The 13,718-nt window shown below is 50.3% G+C and overlaps 1 protein-coding gene across 1 annotated transcript in view; it reads left to right on the top strand.

Annotated features, from left to right (window-relative positions):
* The window catches only part of LOC123035923 (coiled-coil domain-containing protein 69-like), a 51,650-nt gene that overhangs the window by 5,831 nt on the left and 32,101 nt on the right, over positions 1 to 13,718 (top strand). Inside the window, exon 2 of the mRNA XM_044454612.1 lies at positions 6,634 to 6,818. Within this exon, the coding sequence (XP_044310547.1) occupies positions 6,634 to 6,818 (185 nt within the window). The remainder of the gene's footprint in view (positions 1 to 6,633; positions 6,819 to 13,718) is intronic.

Raw genomic sequence — 13,718 nt, 5'->3', positions numbered from 1 at the left:
AGATATGGAAGTGCCGGAAGATGAAGAAACTCCCCGCGGGAGATGTCGAGCAGTTTCGCAAACCACGCTTGACGTGGCCACCAAGGGGCAACTAGTATCCCCGATGCACGGTCGCTCACTATCTTTGCTATGACCCTCATCAGAAGAGGGATCGGAGGGAAAGCATAGAAGTTGATGTTGTCCCAAGGGATCATGAATGCGTCCCCTAGGGATGCTCGTCCGATTCCCGCTCTCGAACAGTAAGTCTCGCATACCCTGTTCCGTCGAGTAGCGAATAAGTCCACATCGGGGAACCCCCAGCGCCTGAAAAGGTGGTTGCGCATACGAGGATCCAGTTCCCACTCGTGCGAAGTGAAGATGTGTTGCTGAGAAGATCCGCATGCACGTTGTCTGTGCCAGCCAGATGAACGGCCATCAGAGTAATGTGTCCCTGAATGCACCAGTCCCAAATTCTCATAGAAAGCCTGGCTAAGGTCGGTGACTTTGTCCCTCCTTGCTTGTTCAGATAAAAAACAGTCGCTATATTGTCCGAAGTTATCTGAACGATCCGATGATGAAGGAGGTCTTCGAAAGAACGAAGGGCTTTGAAGACTGCCAGCAGCTCTAGGAAGTTGATATGATTCGTGGATTCTAGATGAGTCCACGTTCCCTGGGTAGACAGGCCAGAGCATATCGCCCCCCGTCCTAGGAGAGATGCGTCGGTACCGAGAGTTATCGAAGGAAGTCGCCCCCTGAAGGGGACTCCCATCACGAGATTGGTCGGTTTCAGCCACCAGCACAGGGAGTGGAGCACGGAAGACGGGATCTGAATCCGTTTCGACTGTGGGTCTCTTTGTGGATGATACACCTTGTTGAAGAATAGTTGCAGTGGGCAAAGCTGAAGTCTGGCATGTGGAACTACAGCAACTGAGGAGGCCATATGCCCCAGGACCCTCTGGATGGATCTCGCCGTAACCGTTCCCTCTCGTCGAATTCGATGGATATGGCAAGCGAGAGTCTGCTGTCTGTCCTGAGGGAGGAAGGCTTTCTCCAACGTCGAATCCAAGTGGGCTCCAATGAAGGTGAGCGTCTGTGTCGGAAGAAGAGAAGATTTCTCTGTATTAATACGTAGACCCAGACTATCTAGTAAGGTACGGGTTGTATGGATGGTGTCTAGGAGTCCTTCTCTGGATTGCAAGACCAACAGCCAGTCATCGAGGTACGGGTAAATTTGTATGCCCTGAAGGCGCAGGAAGGCACAGACAGGAGCCATGCATTTGGTAAAAACTCTCGGAGCCGTAGCCAGTCCAAAGGGTAAAACTGTGAACTCATAAAGTTGGTTTGCAACAGCAAAACGAAGGAAACGCCTGTAAGTTGGATGAACTGAAATATGAAAGTAGGCATCCTTCAGGTCCAGTGAGGCGAACCAATCACCAATTAACAACGGCAAAACGTTTTGAAGGGTGGTCATACGAAACTTTCTCGGTATAATAAACTTATTCAAGTCCCGTAAATCCAAAATTGGACGTAGACCACCGTCCCGCTTGGGGACCGTAAAGTATGTGGAATAGAATCCATGGAGTCTGTCAGATGGGAATATTTGACGAATCGCTCGTTTAAGGAGAAGTTGATGTATTTCGTCGAGAAGTACCGGCGAACATGAAGTAGACCGGATCGGACTCGATGGAGGAACGATGTCGAATTCTATTCGATAACCATGTTGAACGATGGATAATACCCACTGGTCAGATGTGATGGGCTCCCAAATGGGGAGTCAGCTTCGGAGCCGATCCCCAGATGAGAGGGGGGTGGGTATTAGAGGAGCATGAGGAGTGGTTCGCCAGTCCCATCAGCGCTGCCTCCGATCGTCAAAACGACGGCGGCCCTGTTGGAAGCGCTGTTGGGACTGAGGGCAGCGGCGCTGTTGATGCTGTTGTTGCTGGCGGTGTTCTGGCAGCTGTCTCTGCTGGTATGTCTTGACTCGTGCAGTTTCTTGAGTTTGTGGTCGGTACGTGAATGGAAGAGCCCGGAACCATCAAAAGGCATCTCTTCTATTCGCCGCTTGGTTTCCTCTGGGAAATTACAATTCCGAAGCCATGCGTGTCTCCGGAAGGAAACGGCACCGACCAAGGCCCAGGAGTCAATGTCCACGTGGTGACGTGCCATGGACAACTGCTGCACCGCGACCTGCATGGCTTGATTAGGACCTTCACAAGGTTGCCCTGGTGGTCTGGGAGGGTGGAGGTGACGTTGTGGAGGTGCTGCATAATAAAATATTGATATCACGCCAACGTTGCCTCGTAGTTGGAAATGCGAAGTCCTAAGCCCGAGGCAGCATAGACCTGCCTGGCCAGGGAATCTATTTTCCAGCCCTCCTTATCCCTCAGCACTGTATGTCCCCTCGCCTCTCTGCCTTGCGAGGATTTGACGACCGCCGAGTTTGGTTTCAGGTGCTTTAGCAGGAAGGGGATGTCTTCTTCCCTGACCCTGTACATAGATTCATATCTCCTGGACATCGGCTGAGGATGTGAAGGTAGGTCCCAGGGCTGCGTCATCGCCTGCCGCAGGGTAGTTATAAGTGGCAGAACGATGGAGGTCAATTGCTCCCCGCGGACGACGTCATAAAACTTGTCCATCGACGGTCCCGGGCGCTGGGCAGCGTCGATGTCCAGGGACTGGACAAGCCTCGACATCAGCTCCGCGAAGGAGACGTGTGACTCATCGGGTGACACAGGATCCTGGGATGTCACCTCGACGTCCGGGGAGGTTGAGTCTACATCAGAGTCATCCGAATCAGCACCACAGTATGGTGGGGCAGAAGATGATGACTCCGCCGGTGAGAAGAAGTGGCTGCTTCCGCTTTGCGGGGATCGAGGTGGCATCCTCCTCGAATCCACAGACCGCGGTTGGTCGCGGAGCGGAGGTGAGGATCCCACCCTGGAAGCAGGGTAGTACCCCACAGAGAGCGGGTCTCCCCAAGGTTGGTAGTAGGGATGACGCCAACTCTCCGGGCGTTGCTCTACCGAGCGGCTCCTCCGATTCCCTGGTGGGGACAGGCCAGCTTCTGTCTCCAATGTCACCACGGGCATCGGTGGCGGTGACCTCGCTCTAGGAGGGGAGTTCTGGATTTCCCCATCCGAGATAGACCCCTGTAGAGTTGGAAGGGGTGCAGGCGGGAGGTCGACCGCACGTCGGGGAGACCCCTGAGGGGTGACCCACATGGCCTCTTGAAGGATCAGTTCGGGCAGGGTCAGTATCATAACCGCCACCGGTACTGAGGGTCCCGTCGGCTCCGAGTCCCGATGTCAGGAACGGTCCGTGGACTTAGCCTTCTTTGGAGGCTTAGCGGCCTTCTCCTTTCTGGCCTTCTTATGGCCTGCCAGCTTCTCTTCGGCATGCTTCCGCTTCTCATGCCTCTTTTTTGGTGAGGCAGAGGGGGCCACCGAAGTGGACGCACCTTCATCCGAAGGGCATGAGGGTGGAGCCACAGAAGCGGAGCCCGGTTTTGGGATAGAGATGAGCGGGTCTGATTGCATCAGGGGCCTATCCCAAAGGAGCCTCCGAAGCCAGTTCTCATGGTTCTTCCTAGCCTGCTTTGAGAAGGCTAGGCAATGAACGCACTTATCCATCCTATGCCCCTCTCCAAGGCAGAGGAGGCATAGGTCGTGCAGATCAGTAGGTGCCATTTTTGACCCGCAGTCCGCACATTTGCGGAAAGCCACTCGTTGCGCCATCGCAGAAGAAAGAAGAAAAAGAGAGAGAGTGCAGAGGGTAAGTATATATTTTTGGGGGTTTTTTTGATAGATCGAAGAAGAAATAACAAGAGAAAACTACACAGAAGCAGGAAACGAAGTAAGGGGAAAGTAGTATAAGGGCAATATATAAGGAGAGAACCAAGAATAGCCAAAGCGAAAGTTGAAAGCGGCACGAGGCACAGTGAATGGTGGTCGCAAAGACTGAACAAAATGGCGGATGCTCTGCTCTTTATAGGCACAAGGGGGAGCGGGAGCGGAGCTTCCCGCCAAAAACCGTTAGCTATCAATCTTCCGGCCAAAGGCACTGCGCAGGCACAGTACCCATATGTGTGATGCACAGAGGCCACAATGAAGAAGAGGGAAGGACACAGAATTCCTATCCAGCAAGCAGGATCCTTCTGCTGGTGAATCAGAGGATCTGGATGCAATGGAATAAAAATAAACCTAAGGGGATAATGCCGAACCCCACTCCCAGTGGGGGTGTGGCATGCTTAGTGGCTGAGGAATGCTGCTTGCTGTGGCAAGGGAGGAAATGGAACGGAGTAGCATGGAGAGAAACGGGATGGAGAGAGTGTGGCTAACTGGCAGGCTAGTTGGTAGTTCTTTGAACAGGGGAGTGCCACCTGTTCCGCATTTAAAAGCCTACTCATGAACAAGGTAAAGGGGACAAGAAACAGGCATGGCAGTGAGCCATGTGTCAAGGTCAGAAGAAGGAGTTCCTATGTTTTCTCTTGCTAGGTTCTGCTTGCACCAGAAAGCTAGACAAGAACGCGGTGGGAAGAACCCCTCCCCTCTAGCTAAGGCCAAAGGGGCCCACCACCTCTCTTGCTTTCGTTTAATGATACACTTTTAAAAATATGTCTTTTAACCACAGGCTGAACAATCTAAAAAAGCAAGTTGTTTAAACAACAGTCTAGAGGATGGATACCAAAGGCCCCAGTTTTAGTTTCTTGGAATGTAGGCAAGAAACCCAATGAAACAGATCTCTTCTGCAAAGACACTTCCATACCATTCAAATATAACTCTCACATCAGATATCATTGAAATGCCTCTGAAATGATTTGCAGTCAGCCAATTTAACAGATTGGTGTGCGTGTTTTTTCAGGAGGCAACAACAGTATACATTTAGCTGGGATTGCTCCTAGGCAGGCATTCCCCATTCTTCTGGCGGAGGGAAGGGCCTTAAGGGAGGTAACCTAATCTTGCCTAGGCCCCCCCCAATTTAAATGGCAACATTTTAAAAACAAACATGTGCTGCAACTGCAGTCGGTAACCACAACACTCCCTGCCATGCTGCTGCCCAGAAAGCAGGAAGCCCGCCCTATCAACATATCCGACATGGTTATCGTATTACAGCTAATACTGGCTGCTGCGAGGGAAGGAGACCACAGCCACAATGGGCACCCTGGGCAGTGCGGCCAAAACCCACACGAGCCACAAAACAACAGCCATGCTGTCCTAAGTTCCAGATGTGAGCATCCTACCACTGGGAAAGACTGTAAGAAAGACAGGAAGAAAAGGCAACTGTACCTGTGCGGGGTTGCAAATGCCCGGCATCGGCTTGATCAGGGCCTTCGGGCACTCTGTGTCTCGGCAGCGCACACTCCCTCCACGCTGTTACGACCACGGGCAGCACTTCTGCCCAAGCAACAGATCCCTGGCGAACGGAGCCTGCGGCCCTGAAGCCATTTCCCTGGCAGCGGCCCCACTGAACTCACTGGGGCTGCACCAGTCTTTGCCAACCTGCCGGGCTCTGGATGCACATAATGTCAGTCCCTGTCAGCTCCAGACTTCATGGCCAACAGTCAGGAATATTGGGAGTTGTAGTCCAAAAAGTCTAAAAGGCTCCGGACTGAGGAACACTGGGCTACATTGCAACCGTATTGGCTGAACAACCGAGACCCGGTTGAACCAAGATGCCAAGCTCATACCTTGTTTAAAACCACACCTCGTTTTCCTTGGGCCACGAAGGACTCGGGAGCAGGAGGCTCATGTGCACAGCCTGGGCTCAGGGAGAAAAGGCGGGGGATGACTATCACAAGGAAACAAACAATAATGCTATATTACTAACGGCCTGGGAAAGCCTTAGTGGCTGTTGTGTATGCACGAGGCTGGCCCAGAGGCAAGAGCGGCTGGTTATTTGGCAACAGGGCTCAGTCCTACTCGCAGGCAGTTTCACAGGAGCAGCGAGTGGTGGTGTGCTGCAAGCACACTGAGGGCCAGTGCGGTCCGGTGGTCGAGAGAGCAGGACTGGGACTCTGGTGATCTGGGCTGCAATTCCTGCTCAGCCAAGGAGTCAAGCGGGGACGTTGGGCCAGTCCCAGATGCTCAGCCCCACCTGCCCCACAGGGTTATCCGTGTGGGGAGAAGAGTGAGAGCAGCAGCAGGAGAATGATGGAAGCCGCTTTGAATTCTCTAAAAGAAAAGGTGGGGATACAGATCTGACCAATAACAGGCCAATCCTATGCATATTTCCTCGGAAGCGAGCCCCACCGTGTACAGTGGACCCCAGCTGGGGCAGACAGGACTGCAGCCTTACTGGTTCTGCATATATGAAGACAATGATAGGTACATAAACATTTCTGCGTACAAACACAGAAGTCTTGGGTGCAGCCAGCCACATCCACGCCTTTCTCCTCTCCCCCTGGCTCAGCCGATTGCCCTTTGGTTGTCTGAACATGTGAGCCCATTCCGCTGGCCACCTCAGGTCCACTCTGACCAAGGCAGAGAGGAGGCTCCTGCGGTTATCTCGCCAGCTGGACAGTTACTGCAGTGTACTTTCTATTTTTTTTAGGAGGAGCGCGCAGCACCATAGAAGGAAGGCGTCTCGACGGGGCTTCTCTTCTGATACTTACGGCGCAGCACTGCCTAAGCGTCAAGTTCAAGTAGACGGCTCCAGGTTCACTTTCGGGGTCTCGCGCAGGCCGTGCGCGGGAGGGAGCCGTCCCGGTCCCGCGGCGGCGGGCGCTGCTGCTGCTGCTGCTGCTCGACGGGACCCGGCGTCGCGGCGGGACGGGCTGCAAAGCGAGCAAGCTGTGCTGCTGCTGCTGCTGCTGCTGCTGCTGCAGCAGAGGCAGAGGGAAGGTAACAGGAAGGGGCGCCCGAGCGGGTCCTCGGCTTGGCGGCTTGTCCTAGTGCAGGCGGAGCGTGGAGCGGAGCGGCGGCGCTGCGCGCGTCCCGGTCGTCCCGTCCCGTCCCGTCCCGTCCCACGGGCTGCCTCGCCCGCGCTCCGCTCCCGCTGGCGGGTGCGAGGGCAGAGGCAGCCGGCCGAGCCTCGGCCGCCCCGCGGCGCGCCGGCATCCGGGCGGGGAGCAGAGCAGAGCAGAGCAGCGCCGTGCCGGTGGCGACGAGGCTGCCTGCCGGAAGGCTCCGCGGCCACAGCGACAGGTTTCCGCGCGAGCGGGGAAGGGACGGCTGCCTGCCTGCCGGGGCTCGCCGAAGCGCGTCCCCGGAGGCTGCGGGCCCCTCGCCGCCCTGCCGCCGGCGCGCCCGCTCCGGGCGGCGAGCTCTGCTCCCACGGCCCGCCACTGACGCTGCGCGCTGGAAGGCGCAGGGTCGTGCGCGCCCGCTGCGCAGAGCGACGCGGGTGCGAGCTTGTCCCAGCCTGTTCCCTGGGGTGCCCTGCCCCGAAGTAGAATGGCCCGTGCGGGGCTCCAACCCGCATCTGCATGTACTTCCCGAAGTTGTTTCTGGCAGGGGCCGAACAGCACATCTTTTAAAGGGCCTCAGTCCAGGACAGCGCTGCAGGCTCCCCTTATATTCTGCTTCGGTTTCAGTAAGGGAGTATCTGCTAGCCTATTATCCCGGAAGGATGCTCTGGCCCTCTTCAGCTGAGCTTAGAGCAAGTAGCGAGCAGGTGTCTGAGATCCCGTAATGCTTATTTTTGGGATGGGACAGGCTGAGGGTGCAGGCTTAGGTGCACTGCCTGGGGAATGCTCAGAGTGGCAGCTGTTTTCTACCTAAACATGCATGGGATTGCCCCCTTAATCAGGTTTAGGCAGTCACAATGAGAGTGCCTTTTACAGGAATCCTTTTGTGCATGTCCAGTTGTGTGGTGTTAAGCTCAACTGGGGGGGGGGGGGGGTAGGCAGCTAACCCTGCAGATCAGATCCAACTTTCAGACTTCTTGGAATCCAAAATCGTAAGCTGTTCTTCATCCCTGCAACTACTAACACTTGTGCTTCTCATGGCAGTAGAGGAATAAATACTTAGATCATTTCATGCTTAAGTGGACTGAAGCAAATGTTAAAGCATTTGTAATCTTTATATCAAATGCTTTTCAAAATATTTCAAACTTTATGTAATGCACAGAAGAACAAAAATGAACACAAATGAGACAGTGTCAACTGACGATAACAATGAAGGAAATGCCTCATTCACATTTTGAATATATACAATGCTATTGATCAGTCAAATTTATTCCAGACAACAGACCCCCAAATAAATAAAAACTTACAGCACTCCCCTGGATTCAGAATAAACACAGTTATATAGTGTTGCAGTCATCATAGGTCGGTCCCTGTAGATGATCCTTCCAGTTTCAAAGTTGTGCTGTTGTGAGTTGGGCTCTTATTTTCCTTCTTACAGATGGAAATTTATCTTCTGTCAATGACACCACTGGGATTTTATCTTCCCTCAGATATTTGCTATAACATTGAACTTACCTTCCAGGTAGTTTGGTTAGTAGTGGGGCAATCATTTGTAACTCCAGCCCAGACATTTACAAGCAGGGCAGATCCTTGGAGAAAGTGGGATGCCAGCATAGCCCCCTGCTCCTTGCACTCTCCAACAACTGAGGCTTACAGTACAGAGGCTCCCTGTGCACAGGGCCTCTGTCTACTGGCCATTCATAGCCTTGTCAACCATGGAATAAGGAGGTGATTTCCTGTAAAAATGAAACACAAATCCCTAGGTTTGCTCATATAAAAATGCCCAGAAGTTGGCATGATCACATGGCTGTTTAGGCACCGATCCTCTGGATGCTGAAAGTACCTTCTGCAAGTGTAAACACCTTGGTGGGGTTCAGACAATTCAGGCAGTACCTTTATATCCAGATTTCTGAAAAAAAAATCTAACTGAAAACAAGTATATTTCTGAATAGGCATTAATAGGACTGTGTTGTTTATGTGGGTGACATGGCTATGAATGAAGAAGTAGATTGGGTGACAATATCTGTGCAGCTTTCAGTAATTAGCCTGCACCTAAACATAGCATTTCAGGAACATCTTGCAAAACCAAGCAAGAAGAGTCCCTTTATCCATTGTGTGCTGTATTGCTGATTGATCCCTTTATGCCAGGGGTGGAAATCTGTGCTGTTTGCCACAGTCAGACATGACTGTTCATGCCCTTTAACTTGGATTTAATGCTAAAATCAAAGAGTCTTGCAACATGCAGTTGTTCACTTCAAAAAAGAGAATAGTCTGGTCTTGACCCCTAGTTGTAAACCTATAAATGGGAATAGGCCATAGTTATGGACTGGCAAAGAAGTTTTGTATATGCTAAGGAGCACCATTGTTTTTAAATTTGTAACCACTTTTTCCATATCTGAGGCTTGGTGACCCCTGGCTTGCCAAAATGATGGTGCAATCTTCTGCCAAAATTCTTATGCCTACCAGGAAATATTCATACGCATTCACTGTCCATAAACATTCTTGTCTAAACTTACATTTTTGCCCATTTGTCAAGGGAAAAGAAATCTTAAAAAGCAATGGTAATTTTATGCATTTAGATTCCTTGCAAAAGGTCACTGAAGAACATCTGTGATTACTGGGTTTTAGCCTCTCTCCCCTTTATTAGTGTGCACCTGTCTCTGTTCAATAAATACACTTAACTGTATTGCAAAATACATTAATCTCTCCTGTGTGCAAGGTCAAACAGTTCCATACTAGCCCAGTCAGAGCTTAGACAGCAACTTCTCTCCAGTTTGAACTACAGTTTGCAAAAGGCAGTGTCCAAGAGATCCAGCATTTGGGGAATTGCTTTCAAAGGTATAGAAAGAACTAGCCCTAGAAAGTGTAATGCACTCAATTTACTGCTGTTGTGTTGTCATTCTGTGAAGAACCTACACTGAGCAAAGATTATGGACCATCTTTTACCCATGTCAATCCAGAATGACATTTTAAATATTCCATCTGGATGCTAATCTGCATACTAAGGGTGTCCCACGAAATACTTCAGTGGCTGTCATATTGCTGCAATTTCCTTGTATCAGATTCATGGAAGATTCCCTGTATTTATCAAAATGCATAAAACCTTGCCGTTTACATACTTGTGAACACAAGCAAACAGCATTAGCTACATCTTTGAGTTTATTCAAAACAGCATGCTTTATTCTAGGGCGTAACAGGCCTTGAGGCCAAACCCAGCTTGCCTGGGGTCCCAATCCAACATGCCACATCCCCTTCCCTTGGCCCAAACTCTTCAGTGGTTTCCTGGCTTTTGTGTGGTTCCTCTGCCATTGGAACAGGTTGAGATGCCTCTACTAAGGCTTAGTTGCTGGCAGTAAGAGCCAAGAAAGGCTGTATGGTTGATGCCTGGCCTGCTTCTTTCGCTTTTGTCTCTCACCCTCGGGCCACCACTGAATCCACACCCCAAGATCTTCTCTGAAATGGAATTTGGCCCTTGGGCTGAAAGAAGTCCAGCACCTCTCCTTTGTTCCTTCAGGGTTTATATGTTTTAACAACCAATGGTGCAAATATTTGTCCCAGTGTACCATATTCAGTGCGGTAATGTGGGGATATCTGAGAGTTCTTGGTTTTACATTGTCATGCACATGGGGGCCATGCTTTGCTTGATCAGAAACAATGCAATAGACATATGGTTCCTCTTCAAGATAGCTTTAATCCATGACTATAAAGGTATTGAAGAGTTGCCCAGAAAGTGGATGTATGAGCACACACTCACAAAGAGTGCAATGGTGGCCCTAGGTTTTTGAGGACATTTGGGCAAGACACCCTCAATGCGTCCATTCCCTCATTTATTGTTGTAAGGTAACAACAGATCATAACACAGTGAAAACCCACTGAATATAATATATACATGCTTGCAAAAACGGAGAACAATTAAATGCTAAAATCCTAAGAATCCAGCTATGGTTATACTTACAGTGAACATAAACTTAATACTGCAGTTTAGCAAAACATCCAACAAAATTAGTACACACAATTCTCCTTCTAATCTCAAAGGTCACCAGAGTAAAGCCACCTTAGAGTAACTTCAGGGAATAGGGCAACATAGAAATGGAAATAAATAGTAAGTAAAATGGCCAGCTGGTGGCTAACATAAGAAGCACTTTTTGCCAGAAAGCCGTGAGTCCGTACCACTGCCAAGTCTGAGAATTCAGCGATAATCGGGCCCAGTGTTTTACTCAGTGTTTCATCGCGTCATCAAGTGGGCATTATGGGACATCATCTTCAAGGTCTGCCATTTAACCTGAGCACAGGGGAAAGATGCGACTGCACAGGGACTTTGCAGACTCTGCCCTCCAGATATTGCAAGGGCATGGATCAAAAAGGCAGACTTCCTTAATGGTGCATCTGTATGATTAAGTAACACTCTTAAAGAAGGGATCCTTCTCTCAGTGAATTTCCCTTCTCGCTACCATGGTCTTCCCCCTTCCTACCTGCCAAGCACCTCCACTGGCCTGTGGAGTCAGGAAAGTGGCCCTGGGGGCAGCTTGTGGAGGAGCAGCCCAGGCAGGCTTCCAGGCTCTCTCTCTGCTAATTAATTAATTTAATTAATTAAAGGACCCCTGTGAATGAGAGCAGATGCAGCCGCTGCCCTAAATGGTGTGTGACCAGGAAAAGGACTGCCCACTCCCATATGTACCCACCCGATCCCTGAGATCTGGTTTGGAGGTCCTTTTGAAAGAGACATCCTCCAAAAATTTAAGGAGGATGGTGAGCAGAAGAGGGGCGCTGCGCCCCACCTATGGAAAACAGCTCCCAAGAGCTGTTCACCTGGTGCCTTCATTACAATCCTTTTGGCACCAGGCAAAACCAACTTTATTCTCCAGATATTTTAATAATTGAATTTTATTCCATATAATTTTATAGGTGTCAGATTTTATATAGCCTTACTGTGTGAAATTACATCATTTTAACTTCTCACCCCTTCCCTTCTGCTATATATTGTCATGTATTGTTGTATAATGTTTTTTATTTTACTGTTACATTGTGATTTTACTTGGTTATTCATTGTTATAAGCTGCTTTGTTATAATTCTCCTAGAGAGTCCTATAGGACTCTTAGTACGGAATACAAGTGTAATAAATAAATACAGATGATGATGATGATGGAAGGACACAAAGAATTGCTTCTGAAGTGGAACAGGCAAGATCATATAGGAGAGGGTAATGCATTTCCTGAGATCGTCTCAGCCCAAGCTATTCAGGGCTTTGAAGATCAAAACCAGCAGTTGAATGGAGCCTGAAGCAGTGATAGAAAAAAACATAGAAAAACATAGCAACAGAGTGAGTCAGAAGCAGTCTTCAGCCATCTAGTCTGACCCCCAGCTCCACCTGGCTGCACTCATGATGTGTCCACCATGTGCATGTCCAGCCTATCCTTGAACACCCTCACCGGTGGGGCTTCAACCACCTCCCATGGAAGCCCATTCCATACCCTCAGGGTCCTAACTGTCAGGCTTACTTCCTGGCATCCAAATTGAACCTTGGTTCCCCGAGCTTTGCTCCATTGGAATGTGTCCTGCCGTCCTCTGCAGGGGAAAGCAGGTTTCTACCCACCTCCATGTGGCACTGCCTCGTGTACCTATATGTTGCCAAGAGAACCCCTTGGAGTCTCCTCCTCTCAAGGCTGAAAAGACCCTGCTCCCTCAGTCTCGCCTTGTATGGCTTTCCCTGCAATCTGGCCACCATCCTTGTGGCCCTACGCTGCACCGATTCCAACCTAGCTATATCCTTCCTGTAATGTGGAGCCCAGAACTGAACACAATACTCCAGTTGCGGGCGCACAGAGTCATACAGAGTGGTAGTAATACCTCCCTTGATCTAGAAGCCACACTTCTGGCTATGCAACCATGGATGGTGTTTGCCCTCTTGTCCACCACATCACACTGCTGACCCATGTTTAGCCTACAGTCAACCAGTACCCCATGATCCCTTTCACAAGTGCTGCTCTCCAGCCACTTGTCCCCTAACCTGTACTTATGATACCCATTCCTATGCCTCAGGTACAAGATCGTTGAACACAATCCTTTTATCCCCCACCCACTTCCATAATCTGTCCAGATCCTTCTGGATCCTGAGTACCTGCTCCTCAGTTGTGGCCATTTCCCCCATTTTTGTATCATCTGCAAATTGATCAGCAGATTGGTCACCCCCTCCTGCGTCACTGATGAAAAGACTGAACAAGATGGGTCCCAGGACAGAGCCCTGGGGGACCCCGCTCATCACTGGCCACCATTCTGTTGATTCCCCACTAACAGATAACCTCTGCTTTTGCTCCGTCAATCATGCCCTAATCCATCAGGCAGTGCATCAAGCTATCTCAAAATTCCTCAATTCTCAACCCGGATATCATGGGGCACTTTGGCAAAGGCCTTGCTGAAAACCAGGTGAACCACATCCACTGCATCCCCTCCATATAGCCACGTTGAAACCTTTTCATAGAATTCCACAAGGTTTGTCTGACAGGACCTGTTTTTGCGGAAGCCGTGTTGAGTGGCCGCCAACCTCCCTTCCCTTTTTAGGGTTACTAGATCTCTTGCTATGATGAGCCTTTCCATTGTCTTTCCTAAATGCACATAAGGCAAACCAGTCTGTAATTCCCCATGTCCCCTCTACTACCCTTTTTGAAAATTGGGACCACTGACACCACCCTCCAGTCCCCTGGAACCTCAGCCATTCTCCACAAGGCTTCAAAAATGGAGGCCAACAGGCATGAGAGTAGGCACACCAACTCCCAAAGTGCCCTCAAGTATAATCTGCCAAAGCCCGGCGCCTTTGTAACATCCAGTGTCCTGAGG

The sequence above is a fragment of the Varanus komodoensis genome, unplaced genomic scaffold (assembly GCF_004798865.1).
Source record: "Varanus komodoensis strain SLA01 unplaced genomic scaffold, ASM479886v1 scaffold7_3, whole genome shotgun sequence".
In the NCBI taxonomy this organism is placed as follows: domain Eukaryota; kingdom Metazoa; phylum Chordata; class Lepidosauria; order Squamata; family Varanidae; genus Varanus; species Varanus komodoensis.
Note: the sequence above shows the minus strand (reverse complement) of the source record. Positions and strands in the feature narration are given on the sequence as shown.